The sequence below is a fragment of the Pinus tabuliformis genome, chromosome J (assembly GCF_031772625.1).
Source record: "Pinus tabuliformis cultivar Carrire ecotype Pingquan chromosome J, CPIR1, whole genome shotgun sequence".
Classification (NCBI taxonomy): domain Eukaryota; kingdom Viridiplantae; phylum Streptophyta; class Pinopsida; order Pinales; family Pinaceae; genus Pinus; species Pinus tabuliformis.
Genome location: NC_142295.1, coordinates 134,758,742 through 134,782,836, shown reverse-complemented (window position 1 = coordinate 134,782,836; position 24,095 = coordinate 134,758,742). Strand labels below are relative to the sequence as shown.

The window sequence follows — 24,095 nt, the reverse complement described above, 5'->3', positions numbered from 1 at the left end:
CCATGGAACCCTGCCCATGAAAATAAGACCAAATTTGAACGCTACATGGAGCCCAGCCAAGGTGGTGTCGCACTTCCCATCCAAACATCACTGTGCAACAGATATTTCTAGGCATTCCAATGATTGGATGGCAGGGAAGGCCTTCGGAATCTTTCGAACCTATTGCTCAAACTTACGCATCTCAATGATTAGATGGCAGAGCAGGCCTTCGAATTTGTTCAAAACTGTTGCTCAAACCATTCCCTGCCACCTATTCTGGTATCAAATTCTGCATATATTTTCATTTCAATTTCTTGGTAACAAATTCAACCAAATTCGATTGAAAAGCTCTGTTTAAGGACAATTCCCTAGTTTTCCTGAATCTTGTGCATATTTAAAGGGAAAAACAGACGTAATATACATTACTCACAATGCAAATAGTTTCTAATCCAATCAGTGTCATATTTGGCACCGGTTCGTTCGACATGTTCCAGGCAAAATCCAATGGAAATTTTTTAACTATTGGAAAGGTGAGAATTCTACCCTTCACAATCATGTCATTCCTACATTTTATGCCCAATTCACTGAGCATATGTATATTCTGTGCGTCATATGTATATTCTTAGTGTGCCTCATATGTAAATTCAAAGACACTCCTGTCGAATTCCTTTCAACAGAAAGTTACAAGAGCGGGACTGATATTAACTTATAGATGGTACAGGTCGGTAGAGTAATGACAACCTTGTTATGCCCAATTCAATGCATACATTGATTTTACATTTGGGGCGAACCAGGGATTGATCCTATGACCTCTCGGCGACCTCCACCTATAACGTTTGGACTTTCGGTGAATGCGCCAACCCGCTGGGATGTACGCATACAACAAAATATATTAATCAATTTACAAATGGTACATAGAGATACAGGTGGCTCTTGATTTCTTAGAGTAACACATACCCTTTAAAGTAACATTTCTTTTACATGCTGACTGAAACTATATAATCAGGCAAAATTTATCTTCTCGGACTCTTTATTTAGTAGATAATAGGAACATCTGAACAGATGTCACCCTGCCTTTACGTGTCAAATCGCCCAACACACCGGAGAAAAATTACAGGTCTTGCAAGCTGATTAGTTTTCATCACTGCTGCTGAGCCTATTCTCGTCGGCCATGCCCTTCTTGCTGTAAAATTCTTCGTCTCATTCATCTGATTCACTAAACTTTGAGCTGCGACATGTGTTGCATGAGCCATAGCTTCTGTCCGCTTCATCCTGGCTGGAGTCAGAACTCTAGTCCTTTCTTTATAAGTTTTCCTCCAACCATTGAACCTCACATTCTAGTCTTCTGTCGTTGACACAGAGTGCTTAGTTGCAGCTTCAGATGCTCATTTACAATTTTACTGTCATCATTTTGATTCTTTCCTTAAACTCACTCTCCTAATGTTTATTCATATCTGTCATTTTATCTTCCATGTTTGCCCGAGTACACCTCTTTTCAGGAGCCATGATACTGAACACTCAACGCCAGAGATGGACCAGAGTTTTCACCAATCTCCCTTGCAACTCAGAATTCAGAATCTTCTTTTTTTGGTGATGGGCGCTTCTTGTCAACAAGGTGCCAGCAGCACCTCCTGTTGAGAAATCTAGGGCAGCATAGTTAGGGCTTCTTATTAAAATGATTTCTCTTTTACTTGACAATTTATTAAAATGATTTTTCTTTTACTTGACAATTTTTTGTGATTAGTTCTTACTTCTTCTTTGTTATTATATGTTTATCATCAAGACAATTGCCAAAACTCCAAAGCACTGTTGATAATATTGGTGATATTCGAAAATATCGCGATATTTTTGGCAAAACGATATATCGCTGAGAAAATATCGCGATATTTTCAAAATATCAGCAAATATCGCGATATTTTGAAAATATCGGCAAAATATTGGCAAATATCGTGATATTTTGAAAATATCAGCAAAATATCGACTATGTTTAAAAATTTGAAAAAAATATTTTTTATGCTTGCCGATATTTGCCGATATTTTCGCCGATATTGCCGATAAGATATTTTCTGGACCCTCGGCGATATTTTGCCAATACCGATATTTTCAACACTGCTTCAAAGACAACAAGAGAACACAAGATGTAAGCACTCAGTCACTTAGTCAGGGCAAAAACCCCTAAGGAGGCGAAAACCCATCGAACCCATCGACATTTTATATCTACAAGAAACCCTCGCAAAGGCTGATCAGATTATCCCTGCTCTACAAACTTTGAAGCCAGGCTGGATCTTCCATGCACATGATGTCATTGGAAGATTTGGCGCATTGCATTGGGCATTAACCCTCGCTCTATTAAGATTATTTCAACCTGGGGGGAACAGGGTTTATTGGCATGGATATCTACTCCTTTGAACTAGGGATGGACTTCAGAATCATAAATGTATATGCTCCCTATCTCAACAGTGCTGATTTCTGGACTCATCTACTCAATTTATCCTTGGTCAATTCAGACAACCTCATCCTGGGAGGGGACTTGAACTTTTCTATTGGATTTGGGGAATCTTGGGGAAGCAATGCATAGCTAGATCCCCTATCGGACACCATGGCCCAACTTCTGGAGCAGCACCAATTGATTGACATCCCCATGAACAAGTTACAACCAACTTGGCGCAATAGAAGAACGGGAGATGCTACCCTGGCTAGGCGATTGGATCGATTTCTTATCAAGGAATAATTGGTTCGAGCATTGACAAACTATCGACAGTGGGTCAGATCGGGTGGAATCTTTGATCACTCTCCTATCTATCTAGAATTGTCTGACCCCTTCCTGAAGCCCAGGGCCCCTTTTAAATTCAACTCCACTTGGCTGATGCACCCTGAATACACCAAAATGGTCACTGATTACTGGCATGCACACCCACCTTCACAGGGGAGATCCATTTCCGAAGGCTTCTGTCAAAATCTTCTCGAGATCAAGAGTTTATCTATCAAATGGGCTAAGGATAAAAGAGATCGGGATGATCAGACCCTCAGGAACATAGAAGTTATGTTGGCTGATCTACTGGATGAGCAAGGCAGAGGATTCACATCTAAAGAAGCTAAATCTTATCTCACTGATCTAGAGACCCAAAGATCCAAGATTCTCAAAGACTGTGAGGAAACTTGGCGACTTAAGAGTCGGGCTATATGGTTAAAGGACGAGATGACAATACAATTTTTTTCATAATTATGCGAAGGGGAGAAGGGCCAACAACACTATTTGGAAAATGCCCACTGAGGATGGACAATTTGCCTCCTCCTTTCATCATCTGGCCCATCTTGGCAATTCACACTTCCAACAATTGTTCAAGGCCCCCCCGGGTGCATCTATTGCAGAAATTGTTCGGATAGCTGGGCTTTTCCCTCGCTATGTTGACCAAGAGGACTTTGAAGATCTTATCAAACCAGTCACCATGGGGGAACTGGAGAGCACACTTAAATGGTTCAAAAAAGATAAGAGCCCGGGTTCGGATGGGTGGTCTATTGAATTTTATATTGCTTTCTTTGACACCATTGGACAGGATCTCCTCAAAGTCGTGGAGGAATGCAGGGTTACTGGACGCATGTATGAGGCAATCAACTCCACTTTCATTGCACTTATACCCAAAGTGGACTCCTGTTAATTTTAGGTATGTTCTATGCTTAGAGCAATTTATTTCAATTTTCACACATAGCTCAATATCTTTTCCAGATTAGTAATCACATCAGCATTAAAGTAAACTGCAGATAGAACATAAACATAAATCGCAGAAGACAAGCCAAGACAAGAGGACACAAGATGTGGCGTTAGCCAGGGACAAACCCCAATGTGGGGAAACCCTTGATCAATTGTTCTTATATGTTCTTCAATAGTTCAACAGAGAGAGAGAGAGAGAGTACATTTACAACAGAAGTCAACACTTTGACTTATCTAGTTAAGAACATAGATCATCTCTAAGAAGATGAGATCAGTTGAAGACATGTTGCTTCAACTGATTCTCTAAGGTGACTCCTTCACCTATCACCGTGCTGCATCTCGTCATCATGTTGCACCTCACCGTGCTGCACCATGCCGCACCCATCATTACAATGCTGGACCTCATGGCTACTGCACCTACTGCTGCACTATGGCCCCATGTGCCATGGTTGAATCATGTTGTCATACTGCATGTCTCATGTGCTTGCAGCACCATGCCCATGCTGTCCACACTTGTCATGCTGCACCATGCTTGCTGTTGTCCATGCTTGCAGCTGTCATGTCACAGCTGCTGTCCCACTTTGCTACCATGTCATATCACAACTGCTGTCCCACTTTGCTGCCATGTCATATCACAACTGCTGTACAATGTCTGCTATCCTATGTCATAGGGCTGTCCCATCATAGTTGTTGTCCCAACATAGTTGCTATACCTTGCTGCTGCCCTATGTGACTTTGCAGCACTGTGTAGCCTCCTTGTCCATGCATCTTCGCAGCACCATGTAGCCCAGCTGTCTATTTACTTTGCTGCACTAGTTTGCAGCACCATGTAACCTTAGCACTGTTGTACTAGTCGCCTTGCATGCTAAGCAGCACCACGTACCCTCACTGCCATGTGTTGTTTCACCACGTTGCACTACTACACTGCATCACTGGATAGGGCATCACCCTACAACCCTTATCTTCCATACAAATCAGCAAGGCAACCTTCTAAAGACTATGGTTAAGCAAGGGAATAACCCTCCATACCTACGCTATTTCTTTAGGCCTTGTTTAACTGCGGTTAAGGCCACGTTGTCCCTTCAGCCCCTTTACATTGTCTAGGGCAACCTCCACGCTGTTCCTTTGACCCCTTATATTGCGGCTATAACTCTGCTATCCACACAGCTGTTCCTCGGCCTAATCTGCCCAACATTATGCACTTGGAACAACCCTTACTTACCACACTGTCACCTACAACAAACCCTCACTGCAGCCCATAAACTTGATTGCGTTAGGGTTGAATTAGATCAACGTTTAGGGTTGGATTAGACCAGCGTTTAGGTTTGGATTAGACCAGTGTTTAGGGCAGCCTTTAGGTCTACGTTAGGGCACCCTTTAGTCTGCGTCTAGGGCTGCCTTCCATCTACATCTAGGGATGCCTTCCATCTACGTCTAGGGATGCCTCTTTTCCTCCAACATTTAGGGCTTCCACTCCTAGATTTCTCTTCCACTAAAACCCAAGACAAGTGGAGAGAGAAATCAAGATAGAAGTGTGTGTGAGAAATGACTCTTAATTCATCTCCATTTATACTAGAACGTTTAGCACATGTGGGGTTTATTTGGTTGTTGGCCGACCTTGATGAATTGTCTTATAACACAAATAAATTCATAAATCCATGAATACTTATCAGAATTGGATGATATTTAGATCAATCCTACACCTCTCGATGAGAGGGATCCAAGAAAAATATTAGCTGCCATAAATAAGATGACCCACATGGATTTTGGCCCTAGTTGCCAATTTTAACACTCCCTCTCAACTAGGGAGAACTCCATCTGCTGATCCATATGTCTGACTGTACTATCTCTGCCATCAATGCCCTGCACTGCTCTGCTCTGCTCTACTGAACCATGAAGAAGAAGAATTGATCGAGAATGTCTCATACCATTCTCTACTAACCCGAAGTCAGTTTTATTGATCCCAGATCAATATCACAAGAGAGTGTCTCAAACCACTCATACTGATCCCAGATCAATGGAGGTCATCCTAGCATAGGGAGTATGGTAGATACAATGATGCGTCCATCGATAGTACTACTATGGTCCCTAACCCCATTTCCCTGCTCATTGGCCAGATGATAGGTACTTCCCATGAGTCCTAGACTGCATGGGTACGATGCCTCCACAGGAGAACCATTCATCCTGTCCCTAAGTCGCCCCAGGGTATCACAGGGGAAGGCTGAGCCATTCACTCTGTACACAGCGCACCATTAGGGGAGGGTGAGTCGCCCTATAGTCGCGTGTTCCTCCAGTAAGTACCCCAAGCCCCCCAGAGCTCCTAGAGCTCAAAGCATGTAATATGTAGGACCCTCATAAGAGAGTCTCTCAACAACTCCAAGTCATTCGAGAAAGTCACAAATTTGACCTTTCCCTAGGGCTTTGACAAAATGTCTGCGACCTGTACATCAGTCTCAATGCAATGGAGCCTCCTCGCTCATCGACGTACCATATCCTAGATAAGGTTGTATCTGATGTCTATCTGCTGGAGCAAATAGAATCAAATGTCCCTACCTCGAACACTCCTTTGCATAATGGCCAAACTTATTACAAGAAAGGCATTTGCCTTTCCTTCTACCCTTAGATCCAGACTTCCCATTGAAGTGATCTGTAGGCCATCAGAAACTTCCGCTGCGCCATTCTGATAATATTCTCTACTTCGACTTCACCCTTGGTGAATTTGAAGAGGGATGAGGAATCCATTGATCCTTTTGTCCTTTCCCAACTGTCTTCGGCGATTTCTCTTTCACTCTTGCTTGGGCTTTGTCTTCGCTTCACCTTTGATACCATGTTAATTTTAGGTATGTTCTATGCTTAGAGCAATTTATTTCAATTTTCACAATTAGCTCAATATCTTTTCCAAATTAGCAATCACATCAATGTTAACGTAAATTGTAGATAGAACATAAACATAAATCGCAGAAGACAAGCCAAGACAAGAGGACACAAGATGTGGCGTTACCCAGGGACAAACCCCAATGTGGGAAAACCCTTGATCAATTCTTCTTATATGTTCTTCAATAGTTCAACAGAGAGAGAAAGAGAGAGAGATAGTACATTTACAACAGAAGTCAACACTTTGACTTATCTAGATAAGAACATAGATCATCTCTAAGAAGATGAGATCAGTTGAAGACATGTTGCTTCAACTGATTCTCCAAGGTGACTCCTTCACCTATCATCGTGCTGCATCTCGTCATCATGCTGCACCTCACCGTGTTGCACCATGCTGCACCCATCATCACAATGTTGGACCTCATGACTGCTGCACCTAATGCTGCACTGCGGTCCCATGTGCCATGGTTGAATCATGTTGTCATACTGCATGTCTCATGTGCTTGCAGCACCATGCCCATGCTGTCCACACTTGTCATGCTGCACCATGCTTGTTGTTGTCCATGCTTGCAGTTGTCATGTCATAGCTGCTGTCCCACTTTGCTACCATGTCATATCACAATTGCTGTCCCACTTTGCTGCCATGTCATATCACAACTGCTGTACAATGTCTACTGTCCTATGTCATAGGGCTGTCCCATCATAGTTGTTGTCCCAACATAGTTGCTATACCTTGCTGCTGTCCTATGTGACTTTGCAGCACTATGTAGCCTGCTTGTCCATGCATCTTGGCAGCACCATGTAGCCCAACTGTCTATTTACTTTGCTGCACTAGTTTGCAGCACCATGTAACCTTAGCACTGTTGTACTAGTCGCCTTGCTTGTTGAGCAGCACCATGTACCCTTGCTGCCATGTGTTGTTTCACCACGCTGCACTACTACACTGCATCACTGGATAGGGCATCACCCTACAACCCTTATCTTCCATACAAATCAGCAAGGCAACCTTCTAAAGACTGCGGTTAAGCAAGGGAATAACCCTCCATACCTACGCTATTTCTTTAGGCCTTGTTTAACTGTGGTTAAGGCCATGTTGTTCCTTCAACCCCTTTATGTTGTCTAGGGCAGCCTCCACGTTGTTCCTTTGACCCCTTATATTGTGGCTATAACTCTGCTGTCCACACAGCTGTTCCTCGGCCTAATCTGCCCAACATTATGCACTTGGAACAACCCTTACTTACCACGCTGTCACCTACAACAAACCCTCACTGCGCCCATAAACTTGACTGCGTTAGGGCTTAATTAGATCAACGTTTATGGCTGGATTAGACCAGCGTTTAGGTTTGGATTAGACCAGTGTTTAGGGCGGCCTTTAGGTCTGTGTTAAGGCACCATTTAGTCTGCGTCTAGGGCTGTCTTCCATCTGCGTCTAAGGCTACCTCTTTTCCTCCAACGTTTAAGGCTTCCACTCCTAGGTTTCTCTTCCACTAAAACCCAAGACAAGTGGAGAGAGAAATCAAGATAAAAGTGTGTGTGAGAAATGACTCTTAATTCATCTCCTTTTATGCTAAAATGTTGAGCACATGTGGTTTATTTGGTTGCTGGCCGAACTTGACGAATTGTCTTATAACAAAAATAAATTCATAACTCCATGAATACTTATCAGAATTGGATGATCTTTAGATCAATCCTACACCTCTCGATGAGAGGGATCCAAGAAAAATATCAGTTGCCATAAATAAGATGACCCATATGGATTTTGGCCCTAGTTGCCAATTTTAACAACTCCCCCAACACTTTCAATGAACTTAGACCCATCTCCCTCTGCAACTGCCTCTACAAGATCATTGCCAAGATTATCGCCAATCGTCTTAAGCCCATCCTATCTAATCACATCTTTCCTGAGCAATTTCTTTCTTGCAGAATCGTTAAATCCATGAAGCTGTTGGCATTGCACAGGAGGCCCTCCACTCCAATAAGAGGAAGCAGACTAAAGGGGCCATCCTCAAGATCGATCTATCCAAGGCTTTTGATTGGGTCAGCTGGCTATACATAAGAATGCTCCTTACTCATTTAGGCTTCCCCCTAGGCTTCATTAATTGGATCATGTGTTGCATTACCACAACATCATTCAATGTTCTCATCAATGGCTTAGCCACCAACTTATTTCTTGGTGAGCGTGGTCTCAGACAAGGCTGCCCTCTATCCCCATTCCTATTTCTCCTGGTAATGGAAGGACTTAGTAGACTCATCCATCAGGCCAGAAGGGAGGGGCGAATCAAGGTCTTAAGATCACTGAACAATGCACTATTACTCACCTCCTATTTGTGGATGATGTGCTCATTTTTCTCAATGGTAGTATACGGGATTCTGTTGTTTTCCATGATATTTTGATGCACTTTTCAGCTGCTATAGGTATGGAATCAAATAGGATGAAATCCACAATTACCTTCTCAGCTTGCTCTCCTAAGGAAATGCAAATTGCTACTCATAAATTTCCTTTCCAAAGACTACAACTGGAAGAAGGGCTCAAATACCTTGGGTTCCGGATTAAACCTCACTGTTACAAAATAGCGGATTGGACATGGCTGGCAGCGAAGGTTGAAAAGAGACTACTCAATTGCAACCATAGGTTCCTATCTAGAGTAGGGTGATGAGTCGTCATCAAATCGGTCTTAGAAGAAACGCCGGTATATTAGATGTCTTTGGTCTGGATCCCAAAAGGTATTCTTTCACGGATTCAAAAAATTTGCTGCAGATTCTTTTGGAATGGTCACAAGGCAGGGTGACCTTTTGCATGGGTGGGATGGAGCCACATTGCACTCCCAAAGAAGTGGGGTAGTTGGGGCTTAAAAGACCTTCCATCTTTTGCTCATGCTCTAGCAGCTAAGATGGGATGGCTTATCCTTACCTCACACAACCTATGGACAAAGGTGGTGCATTACAAATATATTTGGCCCTTACAGATTATGGACTGGATTTAGCTCCCATTATGGCATAGAACAGGTATATCTTCAGTATGGTGAGCTGTCCTTTGTTCACTGCCCACCATCAGAAATGGTATCATATGGCGCATTCGGGATGGCCAATCAGTGGGATAGGCATGGACCCCTAGTCAGGAAGTGGTAATATGCACCAGCTTCCACCCGACCTTATTCATTTCCTCAAGCACAATGATATTCACAGGCTCGCTAACATTGCTGATATGGAGAATACCACCATTTTCACTCAATCATGGAAATCGACAGAGTTATTAGGCATCCCTGATCAGTGGCACCAGATATGGGTTGATTATATAAACGCTCTGATCGAATCACATGTTCGCATCAAGGAGGGGGATGACAAACTCATCTGGGCACATGCTGGACATGGTGTATATACACCTAAAGAAGGATATCCCATCATCCATGCCACCCACACACCACCTGTGCTTATAGATTGGTGGCGGACTATATGGAAGCTTAAAGCCCCTCCTCGCACAAGACTGTTAATGTGGAATATCTTAAGGAATAAAACACCCACTGGGAGCAACCTGATGCAAAGGTCCCGATCGATATATGGTCACAAGTTCTTACTTCTCTCTCCATTACTATTAGATGGCTCGACAATACCACTCTGGAGGCTTGGAATCACTGGAGGGAGGGTACATCGAACCTGAAACTCCATTGTCTACCCCTGATCATCAGCTGGACCATCTGGCTGAATAGAAATGGAATTATATTCAGAGATAGAGTTGTCCGTTGGCCTGTTTCCATTGCCCATATCATCAATGCATATCACGAAATTCCAGATGATGACTCCACTCCTCCTGTTCAGGTTGTGACCCCTGAAGTAATTAATCGCAACCTACCATGGGCTTACTTTGATGGCACTACACAAGAACAAGGATGTGGGGGGGGGGTATTCTATTACACCAATCTGAAAACCATGTTTTCCGCATCCAGATGGGGTTGGGGATTGGCACAAATAACTTTGCTGAACTGATCACCCTTCAACACTTGCTCCATTTTGCTCTTGCACATGAATGCAAACATCTACAAATATTTGGGGATTCAAAAATCATAATTAATTGGTTCAACAATGCATCTACATGTCCTATTTACTCACTCAGAAATATATTGGATGAAGTTATGTTATTTAAATCACAATTTGAATATATTTCTTATCATCATATTTACATGGAGCGAAATCAGATTGCCGACCTACTTTCCAAGGCGGCCACAGACCAGCCCGTGGGGATATGGCTTATAAAGGAACAATAGGGTGTCGATCACTTCCAATATTATCATCAGCCATACATAGATCAATTCTACCAGGGGGCCGATAGGCCCTAATTTTGTTGTATATATTTGCACTTTTTATCAGTCTTGGTATATATATTTCTGTATATAACATTTCCATGAACAATCACAGTATACCCTGTATGGGCAATTTTGTATAGACCTATTTTTGATGGCTGCGATCCAACATATAGCATATGTCGTAAAGGCATCTACAACATGTAATTTTCTCTTATTAATAGAAAATTGCGATTTTTCCCCGGGGAAAAAAGCAGATAGGAGAAGTTTAATCAGTTGTTGCAGTAGGTGATTCGGGTGAGGATTCTCAAATTCTCACATAATCACTATGAGGACAAAACCATATCTTCTGAGATAGCACGAAATCTGAGGCTTCCTTGATGGCACTGAAATACATGAATGTAATGCAATCCAAATTTGTCTCTTGTCCTTACTGTGATATGAACTTGAGAGGGATCTGAATTCCTTTGACAACACCCAAACTCTACTTTTGTACCTTAGTTTGAGTTCCTTACACTTTCTCATCCAAACTCTGTAATTACTATCCGAAATCTCAGACATATCCGAACTTCTTCACTGTACTAATGCGAGGACCCTTTCCACGTATTTATAGTAGTTTGTCCCATAAATAAGCCGACCTATGTTTCTAATAGGTGTGTCTTTCATAAGGTGAGCCGATATGAGCTTATCCTATCTGTTCTGAGGCCGACTTGAAGAGGATAACTTAGTGCTTTTCGTTGGAGGGCTTCTAGACACTTTTATAGACATTTTTCATACATGACATTGACTCTATATGACTTATATGAAAAATCGGAAAGGCTCTCAATGGGAGCCATCTTGAACAAAACCTTTTGCTCATGAAATCCATGAAGCAAGGCATAATAATAATTTTATTTTCTTCTTTTCATCATTTACAAAAATCACAATTACATGCCATTATGAAGACCGAACCTAGTTACAATTTTCAACACTCCCTCTTAACTAGGGAGGTATTCATAATGGTACTTGGTCATTCTCAATCTGAAGAATTTCTCATAAGAAGAGTCGGATTGCTAACCCATCTGTCTAGCATCATATTTAACCAGCATTGTCACATAGCAAGGCCTTGACTAACAACTCTATCCCCATGATCAGAGCACAATGTTGGCGAGACCAATGATTCATAAACACCATGATCATTGTCTCTCAAGGTACATACTCCACCCGGGTGTTCACCAAGTATGATCTTCCATTGGAATATTCTTATCAAAGAATAATGGTCCACTACAACTACTCTTATCTTGGATGCCCTATCTCATCCTCAAAGAGTATCGGATGCCAGATGTTTACCCAATCCTCCATTCTGTCTTCCCAGGTGAAGACTAAAATGATGTGTCTATCTCTCCCTCTCAATTAGGGAGAACATATCAATTCCTAAACTCTCTCTTTGCTTGGGAATTTCCAAGTTTCTTCAAGTAAGAAACTTGTTTTCAGGCTTCCTCTTAATTAGGGATCTACAACAACTCCTCAACTAGCTGCTTGAAGAGCTCCTTCCTTCGATGTCAAAGAGTTTTCATCTTTTGTGGCTTCTTCATAGAGCACAAACCATCCATCACTTTCATCCATGGGTCAGTCATGTCATTATTCCTTTCATCAGAAAGTGATCCATTACTCTTCATCTAGCCTTGCTTCATGTCATGCTACTTCCCTTGGCAGACCTGCATAAACCCATCCAGATATTTGTTCAAAAATAAGAATGAACACTTAAATCAAAACTACCTTTGTGATGGTCTTTTATCATGACATGTTCCAATGTGCATCAGCATCCTGCATACATGTTGACATATTTCCCAAAGATATCCATTGTCAAGGGTCTCCATCTTTTCCAAACTTCCATCAGAGTCTTCATATCTTTCTGGGAGATCTCCTAGTCAAATCTTCTTAGTCTTCTGGATGTCGATTGCTTTTACCATGGCTGCATATCTTACGATCTCTTCCTGTGAAAATTTCTAAACATAAATTCTATTACTACAGCAACTGATTTATTTTACCTACTTATTTTCCAATAAGTTATTTACGAAATCCCTTAAGTAAATATTAAAATAAATTCTACTACAGATATCACACCATTATACAGGAACAAATACATGCACAAGAATCAACCACATCAACACAGTTATTTTTGGACAATTGTCCCCGGAAAAACCGAATGCAGGAAAACCGGCGCAGTAGAGGAGGGTTTTATTAATCTTCAGCAACAATCGCTTTTAAAGAAAAAATTTGCATAGACACTGGGAGAAAACACTTGAGATTGTTCTCCGAGACTTTTTGACACCCTGGAGGACTTCCTTTCGCTATTGCATCAACCCTGCATCATTCTACTTGGCTCTGCGTTGCTCTGTCCTTCTGTGCGTCATCCACTGCATCTCTATGATCTGCGTCTCCCTCTACGTTGTCTCTCAGAGTCCCTGCGTCACCTCTTCTAAGCTTCCTGACTACTACTAATCTCCCCCTCTTACTCCACCCTGCAACTCTCCCTCTGAAATCGATTTTCCCTCTCTCTGAAAATCGAGTTTCCTTGGGATACTGGGTATCTGCTGGTGTCTCTTCAAATGACCCTCAAGTCTTCTCTTATACTTTTCCCTGTTGATGAATCAACGAATGAGATTAAGTCCCTAATCAACGACTAAGATTAAATTAGAATTGATCCTCGTCTCTTAGAAGCTTCTCATCCTTATCTTTATTAATACCCATTAATATTTTTATTTTCCTAAGTTTAGACTTAAGAACCCATTAAAAATATTAATTATTTTAATAACTCCTCATTCGGATGGAATTTCCCAAAACTATTTCTGGGTCTTGGAGATCTCATGTGCTTTAGCCTCTCCACCGATTTTCATGGCTAGAGCACATCCGATGCTACCACAAATAAACACTCCCTCTTAGCGAGGAATGTGCTCTAGTAATGTTCCACCACTGAACATCACATTGATCCTTCCACGCCAGTACTTGTGCTGATGCTAGGCCTGCTACCCTACATCCACTGCACTACTGCCCAGGGCTCTGCCACTGCCACTACTACATCTGTGCTACAGCTCCCTCTACATCCGTGCTGTAGCTGGTCCTTTCTCCTAACACTGCATCTGCACTGCAACTCTCTCTCAAATGCTGCATCATGCTGCCCATAGCACTGCTAACTTCTACACTGCAACACCTGGTACTTATCCATTTTTGCTACTAAAATGGATTCTTTACCATCCCCATCTTCTCCCTGAAATAAACGAACTTTGTTCTTCCAAGGGCCTTAGTAAGGATGTCCACCACCTGTTCTCCTGTAGGAGTGTAGCTCAACTGTACAACTCCTTGTTGGACACAGTCTATGACAAAGTGACACTGAATATCAATGTGCTTCGACTGATCATGAAATACTGGATTCTCAGAGAGCTTGATGCAACTATGATTATCACACATGATCCTGGTCGCCTCCATCCTTCTTCTGAATAGGTTCACAAGCAATTTTCTAATCCATATGGCTGCGCACAAAGCTGTGCTAGCGGCTGTTTATTCTGCTTCAACTGAGCTCAGAGCTACGGATTTTTGTTTCCTACTACACCAGGAGGTCATCCTCGATTCCATGTTGAAACAGTGCCCATAGGTACTTTTCCGATCTACTGAACTTCCAACCCAATCTGCATCAGTAAATCCGCTCAGTCTGATATCATTACTTCTGGTGTACAATAGTCCATACTTGACTGTTCCTTGTATATATATGAGAACATGTTTGGCTGTTGTCCAATGCGCCCTCTTAGGTTCCACCATGAACTCACTGAGGGTGTTGACAGCATAACAAATGTTTGGCCTGGTATTGACCAGATACATCAGGGACCCTATGAGCTGCCTGTATAAGGTAGGATCAACATCTTTGTCTTCTGATGCATCAATTTTCTTCCAGTTGGTGATCATTGGAGTAGCCTACAATCCTGCATCCAGAATTTCTTCAGGATTTATGTAGCATATCTCCCTTGTCCAAGGAAGATCTCACCCTTCTGCTGCCAAACTTCCAACCCCAGGAAATAATGCACCTGTCCCAAATCCTTCATGTCGAATTCTGTGGCTAGATTCTTCTTGCAGTCCTCGATGAGCCCGGATAATTCTGTCAGGAAGAGATCATCCACATATAATACTAGGACTAGAGGCTCATTCTTTACAACCAGATAGTAGAGATTGGGATCTGCATCACTCTTGACCAATCCCATCTTCTGCAAATAGCCATCAATTCAACCATACCATGCTCTAGGTGCCTGTTTTAGCTTATACAAGGCTTTCTTCAATCTTCATACGTGAGATTTCTTCTCATGTGTCTCAAAACCTTCTGGCTATTCAATTTATACTTCCTCTTCTATCACCCTGTTCAAGAATGTCTTTTTGACATCCATTTGATGAATTTCCCATCCCATCTGTGCTACAAGAGATATCACGGTTCTAATAGATATATACCTGGATACTAGGGCGAAGGTCTCTTCGTAGTCTATTCCTTCCTTCTGAGCATACCCCTTAGCCACAAACCTGGCTTTGTATTTTTCCACACTGCCGTCTGCAACATATTTGATCTTGTAGATCCATCTCAAACCTACCACTGATCTGTCCTGAGGCCTAGGCACTACTTCCCAGACATCATTCACCATTATAGAGCTGTATTCCTCCACCATCACATCCATCCAAACTTGATGCTGAGCGGCCTCCTGAAAACTGGAAGGTTCCCCAACCTAAGCTACTAAGGCCTGATATCTATCTGGCTGTCTTCGCTCCCTTTTACTATTCCTGGGTACACCAATGAAATCTTCTGCATCCCGTAGAATTTGTCGGAGTTCCCGACTCGTTCTTCCTCTAGTAGTAGGTGCATCTGTTATCTCTTCCTCTTCCTGTGATTCGTCTTGTTTTGAAGGAGAATTTATGGTACTGGCTTCCGTTGGTTGAAGTGGTTTGACCAACGGCTCATTTTTTTATTGCTCCTTGAAAAGCATTTCTTGAGATTTTCTGAAGGCCCTATCTTCCATGAACTTCACATCTCGCCGAACTACTACCTTCTTACTCCCTAGAAGATAGATTCTATATGCCTTAGCATTCTCGCTATATCCCACAAGATATCCTTTCTCGGCAGTTTGATCTAACTTCTTACTCTTCTCCTCGGGTATACAACAATATGCTAAACTCCGAAATATCCTGAAATGACTAACTTCAGGTGTCTTCCTGGTGAAGACCTGCTCTAGAGTAATCTTGCCCAATGCCCTATGAGGAGTTCTATTATGGACATAGACTGTTGCGCTACATGCTTCTTCCCACAGGAATTTTGGCATATTCTGATCATACATCATAGCCCTAGCTACTTCCACAATAGTCCTGTTCTTCCTTTTTGCTATTCCATTCTGTTCCGGATTGTAGGGAGCTGTCCACTCTCTTTTGATGCCCTCCCTAGTGCAAAAATCAGTGAAGTCCTTGTTGACATACTCTCCACCATTGTCTGAGCGCAACACTTTTATTTTCTTTCCTATCAGATTCTCCACTAGAGCCTTGAACTCTTTGAATCGACAAAAAACCTCATCCTTGGTTTTCAGAAAATAGATCCAAGTCTTCCTGGAATGGTCATCGATGAAGGTGACGAAGTATTCGGCACCACTAAGAGATTTTGTGGACATCGGTCCGCAGATATCTGAGTGTATCAATCCTAGTACACTCTTGGCCCTATTGTTACTTCTAGGAAACGTTGCTTTGGCATACTTGCCCAAAGCACACCCTTTGCATACATCATCTTGTTCTGTACTAAAATATAAAACTCCTGTTACAGTTTTCCTGAGAATTCTCAGAGCCCCATGGTGCAAATGTCCCATCCTTCTGTGCCATAGTTCATTCAAATCCTTGTCTCCATTACTGCCTATCAGTGCCATTGGTGATTCTAGCTGCAACCTGTACAACCTGTTACTTTTGATTTCGATATGTACCTTCTTTTTCCAACTCAGGTGTTTGACGTATACTTTCTCCTTAATGAAGAAAACTTCATAGCCCTTGCTTTGGAGTTGAGATACGGAAAGTAAGTTCATCCCTAGTCCTACACATGCAGCGCATTAGTAGCTCGGAATCGCTCTCCTGTTTCTGTTTGAAAAACAATAGTACCCTTCCCTAGTGGAGTACACTTTGCCTTATTCCCCATGGTGATCTGAAAATTCATTCTTTCTTCCTGATAATTTGAGAAACATTCACGGATTCCTGTCATATGCTAGGAGGCTCCGCTGTTTATATACCATACCCTTGATGATGAAGAGCTTGCTACGCAAGCAACTTCTTCTTCCAATGTGGAAGCCAACATAGAGAATCGAAATTTCTATCTCTTGTGCAATCTTCTGAAATCTGCACGAGTCTCCAGACGTGGATGCCTCGACATCATGTTATTGACCCATAATTGATTTTCCCTTCTTGTCTCTGAATCTTTCCTCTGATACCATGTGAAAATTTCTAAACGGAAATTCTATTACTGCAGCAACTAATTTATTTTACCTACTAATTTTCCAATAAGTTATTTACGAAATCCCTTCAGTAAATATTAAAATAAATTCTACTGCAGATATCACGCCATTATACAAAAACAAATACATGCACAAGAATCAACCACATCAACACAGTTAGTTTTGGACAATTGTCCCCCGAAAAGCCCAATGCGGGAAAACCGGGGCAGCAGAGGAGGGTTTTATTAATCTTCAGCAACAATTGCTTTTACAGAAAATTTTTGCATGGACACTGGGAGAAAACACCTGAGACTTTTCTTCGAGACTTTCTGACACCTTGGAGGACTTCTTTTCCCTATTGTGTCAGCCTTGCGTCATTCTGCTTGGTTCTGTGCTTCCCTGTCCTTCTCTGCTTCATCCACTGCGTCTCTATGATCTGCATCTCCCTCTGCGTTGTCTCTCAGAGTCAATGCGTCACCTCTTCTGAGCTTCCTAACTACTGATAATCACCCCCTCTTCCTCCACCCTGCAACTCTCCCTCTGAAATCAATTTTCCCTCTCTCTGAAAATCAAGTTTCCTTGGGATACTGAGTATCTGCTGGTGTCTCTCAAAATGACCCTCAAGTCTTCTCTTATACTTTTCCTGTTGATGAATCAATTGTCGAGATTAAGTCCCTAATCAAAGGATAAGATTAAAATAGGCTTGATCCTCGTCTCTTAGAAGCTTATTAATTCCCATTAATATTTTTATTTTCCTAAGTTTAGATTGTTGAAATTTCTAAGTCTATCCGTTAGAAATTTAATGTGTATTCTTCTGGTTTATTTCTTCTACTTGTTAAATTCGAACAAGTTATTTAAAACATATAAATAACGAAATAAACACAATATAGTCTCAACATCTACAGATCAACAGCTGAAAGAAAACAAACACACAAGTGACACCATTATTTTTGGACAATCGTCCCCAGAAAAACGCAATGCGGGAAAACCAGTGCAACAATTCTGAGGGTTTATTATTATGCAGTATTTCCTTGTGTACAACTGGGTGCTAAACTAGCTCACTCGATAGAGAAAAATAACTGGCAGCAATACCTCTCTATTTAGAAATAGGTATTCAGAAAACCTATCCCACGAAACCCTCTCCTGCAACTCTGAAGCACTGCGCTGGCCCATCTGGCCTCTGCGTCAACCCCAAACCCCTCTGTGGCAGCGCTCTGAGGCACTATGCAGCCTCTGGGACCCTCTGTGTCACTCCAGCTGCTATCTGCGTGGATGATGCAGACCCTTTGGCCTCTGCGTTGTTTCTATTGGGCTTTGCATGGCCTGCTCAGGATTCTGTGTCTGCCTCTCTGCCTCTACGCTGGTCTCTTGGCACTATCTCTGCCTCTCTGTCCAGTACTCACTGCCCCTCGCTGCTGATCACTGATTCAAATTTACTTAGCAAACCCCACTCTAGTAAATCGAATGACTGATCACTCTGGTGTTTTCTCCAACTGACCCTCAAGCCTCCTATTATACTTTTCCTGTTGGTCCTTCAACGACCGAGATTAAATCTCTAATCAACAACTAAGATTAGATTTGTCTTGATCCGTGACTTTTGGAACCTTCTAACCCAGATTTATATTAATACCCATTAATATTTTATTTTTCCCAAGTTTAGACTTAGGAACTCCATTAAAAATATTAATTATTTTAATAACTCCCAAACCGGGTACAATCTGTCCAAACCATTTTTGGGTCTTGGAGAACTCATGTGCTTTAGCATGTCCACCAATTTTCATGGCTAGAGCACATCCGATGCTACCCCAAATCAACACTCCCTCTTAGCAAGGACTGTGCTCTAGTAATACTCCTCACTGAGCATCACACTGATTATCCGGCACTGGTACCTGTGCTGATGCTAGGCCTCCCCGCCCAACATCCTCTGCACTGCTGCATCCTGTACTGCTGCCCATGGCCCTGCCACTGCCACTGCTGCATCTGTACGGTAGCTCCCTCTGCATCTGTGCTGTTGCTGGTCCATCCTCCCAACACTGCATCTACACTGCAACCCCCTCTCATCATGTTGCATCATGCTACTGCACTACAACTCAGTTACTGAGAAGTAACTGATCCACCCAACTTCTGACATCCTTGTCAGGCTAAAAACTCCCGATGTTGAAGCTCCCTCTGTCGCTATCAAGTGCTCCCTCTACTGACCTCTGTGCTGCTGCGACAACTCCCTGCATCTCGCACCATTGCACACCTCCCTGTGCCATCCTGCACTGGTGCAACACTCTTCGTGCCTCTCGCACTGTTGCAACCTGCTGGGCTCGTGCTGCCCAGGGACTCTTGCATTGTAGCACTCTCTACCGCTTCATCCACATCTGTTTCTACCGACACCTGCCAGTCCTGCTACTCTCTTTGGGGCTCCTGTAGCGAGGTATAATCCAAGAGGTTGGGTACCTCAAGGATCCTGCCCCTCATCGCCTGTAGTCTTCCTGACTATAGCTCGATGTCTCCCCACCTCTTCTCTAGAGGTACGTGAGCAGTCATGCCACAATCGTCATCCTCCTCGACCTCCTTCTTTGCCTTCCTTGGCGCTGCCTTAGAGTCAGACGCCTCTCCCTTGTTCTTCTTCCTCGGACACTGGTTTGCATAATGACCCAGTTCCCCACAGTGGAAGCACTTGACCTTGGAGAGGTCCTTCTTCTTCCTCTTCTCCTAATTTTCTGCAGATGCCAGAGCTGCATCCTCTTCCTCTTCCTTCTTGATCCAGACTCCTTTGCTGCTACTTCTCGTCTTGCTCTGCCTTCTGATTTCCTCTTGGCGAAGAGCCGCCCACAATTCTTCCCAATTTGGAAGATCCGCCCTGCCTAGTATGCTTTGGACAAATGTCTCCCACTCCTCGGAGACTGCATTAAATGCGGTCCTCACCATCATCTCTTCATCTGGCGTGGCCCCTATGGAAGTCAATTGGTCACTAATCTCCTTCAACCTACTGAGGAAGAAATCTATCTGCTCTCCCTTCTACATCTGGTATGACCTTAGTTGATTCTCCAGGAGCATCTTCCTCTGCACGGAAGTATGCTGGTACAATGTCTTCAAAGTGTTCCACATCTCCTTTGCCGTTTCCTTCTCGGCAATATGTTGGACCACATGATCCTTGACCCCATCAAGGATGATGCACTTTGCCTTAGCCATTGCCTCCTAGTACCTTTCATTAGCTATCGGGTCAACTGGGATAGCCATTACTCTCAAGGCAAAGCCCTTGATACGATGTCTGTCTAGAATGGACAAGATCTTGGCCTTCCAGACCACAAAGTTGGACGCTCCGTCCAGTGTGTCCTGATCTATCAGCCCATTCACGATCATCTCTCTGCTTTTCTCTATCGACTCCTCTGAGTCTCTCTACTTCCCGCCTGGAAGTTCTCGTTTCGAGTCTTGCTGAGTTTCTCTACTTCCCGCTTGGAAGTTCTCTGCTAGACTCCCTTTGAGTCCCGATTTCCCTCCTGAAAATCCTTGCCAATCGTCAAGTCGGCCCTCTCTGATTGTTTGTGCACCCGCAACACTGATCTAGATTCCTTGGCCTGAAATTCGCCTCGGTAGCAACTCCCTATACCTTGGTTTTGCCCTATTAGGTGATGTTCTACCCACAATACCCCACCAGCTTCGCTCCCGCAAACTGCCCACAGCTTCCTATGCCCTAGTAACTGAAGGATTGAGCCTCTAGGCTCTGCGCAATCCGGTACTGGCAAAACAACTCCCTCAACCAACTGTGTCAACCTTCCTAGTCTTTGTGTGAGCCTCTTTCTGCCCTCCTCGACCTCTGTGCTGGCCTCTCTCTGGCCCGGACTGATGACGCTGCCCCTTTGTGTCAACCCTTCTTCTGTCGCTTCTGCAAGGATCAGGTTTTGTCACTCGGGACATCTAATTCTGCTGCCAATGCTCTGCTTAGATGATGCCTTCAGCTCTCCTGTGATCTGCAACCATGCTTTGATACCATGTTGAAATTTCTAAGTCTATCTGTTAGAAATTTAATCTGTATTTTTCTGGTTTATTTCTTCTACTTGTTAAATTTGAACAAGTTATTTAAAACATATAAATAACAAAATAAACACAATATAGTCTCAACATCTACAGATCAACAGCTTAAAGAAAACAAACACATAAGTGACACTGTTATTTTTGGACAATTGTCCCTAGAAAAACCCAATGCAGGAAAATCAGTGTAGCAATTATGAGGGTTTATTATTATGCAGTATTTCCTTGAGTACAACTGAGTGCAAAACTGGCTCACCCGACAGAGAAAAATAATTGGCAGTGTTCAAAAAAATAATGGGAAACAGGTATTCAGAAAACCTGTCCCACGAAACCTTCTCATGCAACTCTGAAGCACTGTGCTGGCCCTTCTGGCCTCTGCGTCAGCCCCAAACCCCTCTACGTCAGCCCTTTGAGGCACTGCGCAGCCTCTGGGACCCTTTGCATCACTCCAACTGCTCTTTGCGTGGATGACGCAGGCCCTCTGGCCTCTGCGCTGTCTCTACTAGGCTCTGCGTGGCCTGCTTTGGCTTCTGCATCTGCCTCTCTGCCTCTGCACTGGTCTCTTGGCACTATCTCTGCCTTTGTCCAGTACTCACTACTCCTCGCTGCTGATCATTGATTCGAATTTACTTAGCAAACCCCGATCTAGTAAATCGAATGACCGATCACTCTGGTGTTTTCTCAAACTGACCCTTATGCCTCCTCTTATACTTTTCTTGTTGGTCCTTTAATGGCTGAGATTAAATTTCTAATCAACGACTAAGATTAAATTTGGCTTGATCCATGACTTTTGGAACCTTCTAACCCAGTGTTATATTAATACCCATTAATATTTTATTTTTCTTAAATTTAGACCATTAAAAATATTAATTATTTTAATATCTCCCAAACCGGGTACAATCTGTCCAAACCATGTCTGGGTCTTAGAGATCTCATGTGTTTTAGCCTCTCCACCAATTTTCATGGCTAGAGCACATCCGATGCTATCCCAAATCAACATAGACCTAGGTACCCATTAAAAATATTAATTATTTTAGTAACTCTTCATCCGGATGGAATTTCCCAAAACGAATTCTAGGTCTTGGAGATCTCATGTGCTTTAGCCTCTCCACCATTTTTCATGGCTAGGGCACATCCGATGCTACCACAAATCAACACTTCCTTCCTTTCTTCACACATTTCATTCCCAGGAGCTTCCAATAAGTGTTCCTCAATTGTAGTCAGCCACCTTATACTACATATGAGGACATATTATGTTGATTTCATCTAGTGTGACCCATGCCTTCTGACAACCTTTCATAGAAGGAGATTCCTTTCCTTTGATCATGCTTCTCAAGATTGAGCAGTGATCCATGTTACCTGCAACCATACAACATGACTTTATAATATCAAATACAAGCATATGTACCTTATTTACCTTCCTTCAACAACTTCCTTGATTGAAAAGATCTTCAACCCCTTGATATTCTTCATCTCTTATGTCATCATACCATCATCCCAACACTTGCTTCCTCTCTAGATTGGTGAACCTTCCGATGAGGATTCCATCAAAGAATCTCGAGGATCTTGCATATCCCTATCCAGCAGATGTTGACCTTTTGATGTATTATGAGCCTTGTCGTGGATGACTTCTTCCTTTTCTTAAGTTTTTCAATGAGGTTCCCAAGAGCTATATCCTTCATAGTTGATTGCCATCGATTTTGTTCCAGACATCCTTCATGTTTCCTATGGTGATGTCACGAGCTCTTACCTCTAATGCTTTTATTCTTTCTATCAACTTCCTCCATTTCTTCGATGAAATGGACTTCTTTTCTATCTTCCTTGGTATTTCCCTTCTTAAGCTTACTGTAATGCTCATAGCATTGAATCTTAGCTATGGTCTTCTTTCCTTTCGACAAATGTCTAAATTATTTTTGCCCTCAACCATTCTTATTCTATTTTGCATAGAAACCACACATTGTTGAATGGGATAGCCTTCTTATCCTTATAGACATTTGTTACCTTGTTCATCAGTTAGTGTATTTAGAACAATGAGGATTATCTCTCCCAGATCTTGCAATTGAGATCTTATGAAGATAACCTTTATCCTTTGATACCTTCAATTTGTGTAGATCAGATCTAACTTTCTAAGTGATATGACCTTCTTTATTGCATCTTCAGAGAAGAGTTCTACTAGATTATCATATATCTCTTCGATGTCTCCAATTCTGCTATATAGGGATGAGGGGACCTTTGATTGGTTTCATAAGAATCCCTTGAGCCCCTTGATCCCTTTCCATGTATTCAGATCATGCTTTCCCTTCGGATGGTTTGGAGACCTTTTCATAGATATGATCAATGAATTCATTTTCTTCGAGGACTATGTCTATCCTCCTTTTTCCATGCAAGGAAGTTTGATGACCCAACCAGCTTATAGATCTCCTTGCAAAACGAAGTCATTTTACTATATTAGATTATAGAATGAAAGATACTTGACACGTGAAGATGAAATCTTCAACTTGATCACTTTGATGGTGGTTGAAGAAGATGTATTAGTGCCCCTTTTGGATGATCTTCTTCCAAATGAAAAGCCCTTCTTCAATGAAAGGAGATTGCTCCTTTTATGATGACAACACCTTTAGATCTGGCTCTCTTTGTTGATGGTGATTGACGAGGATGTTTTGATGCTCCTTCAGATGATCTTCTTCAAGTATAAGGAGGGGATCCTTGCTTCAATGAGAGGGAAATTGC

General features: G+C 42.5%; 1 protein-coding gene across 7 annotated transcripts in view; it reads left to right on the top strand.

Moving 5' to 3' along the window:
• The first annotated feature begins 54 nt into the window (after positions 1–54).
• Positions 55–24,095, top strand: part of LOC149225986 (uncharacterized) — a 353,707-nt gene continuing 329,666 nt past the window's right edge. For 2 of the 7 annotated variants that reach the window (XM_089377368.1, XM_089377365.1), the window contains exons 1-2: positions 55–258; positions 474–509. In XM_089377368.1, coding sequence (XP_089233494.1) covers positions 193–258; positions 474–509 — 102 coding nt within the window. In that variant the 5' untranslated portion in view covers positions 55–192. The remainder of the gene's footprint in view (positions 259–473; positions 510–24,095) is intronic. The other 5 variants (XM_089377369.1, XM_089377370.1, XM_089377371.1 and 2 more) reach the window with 4 other exon arrangements.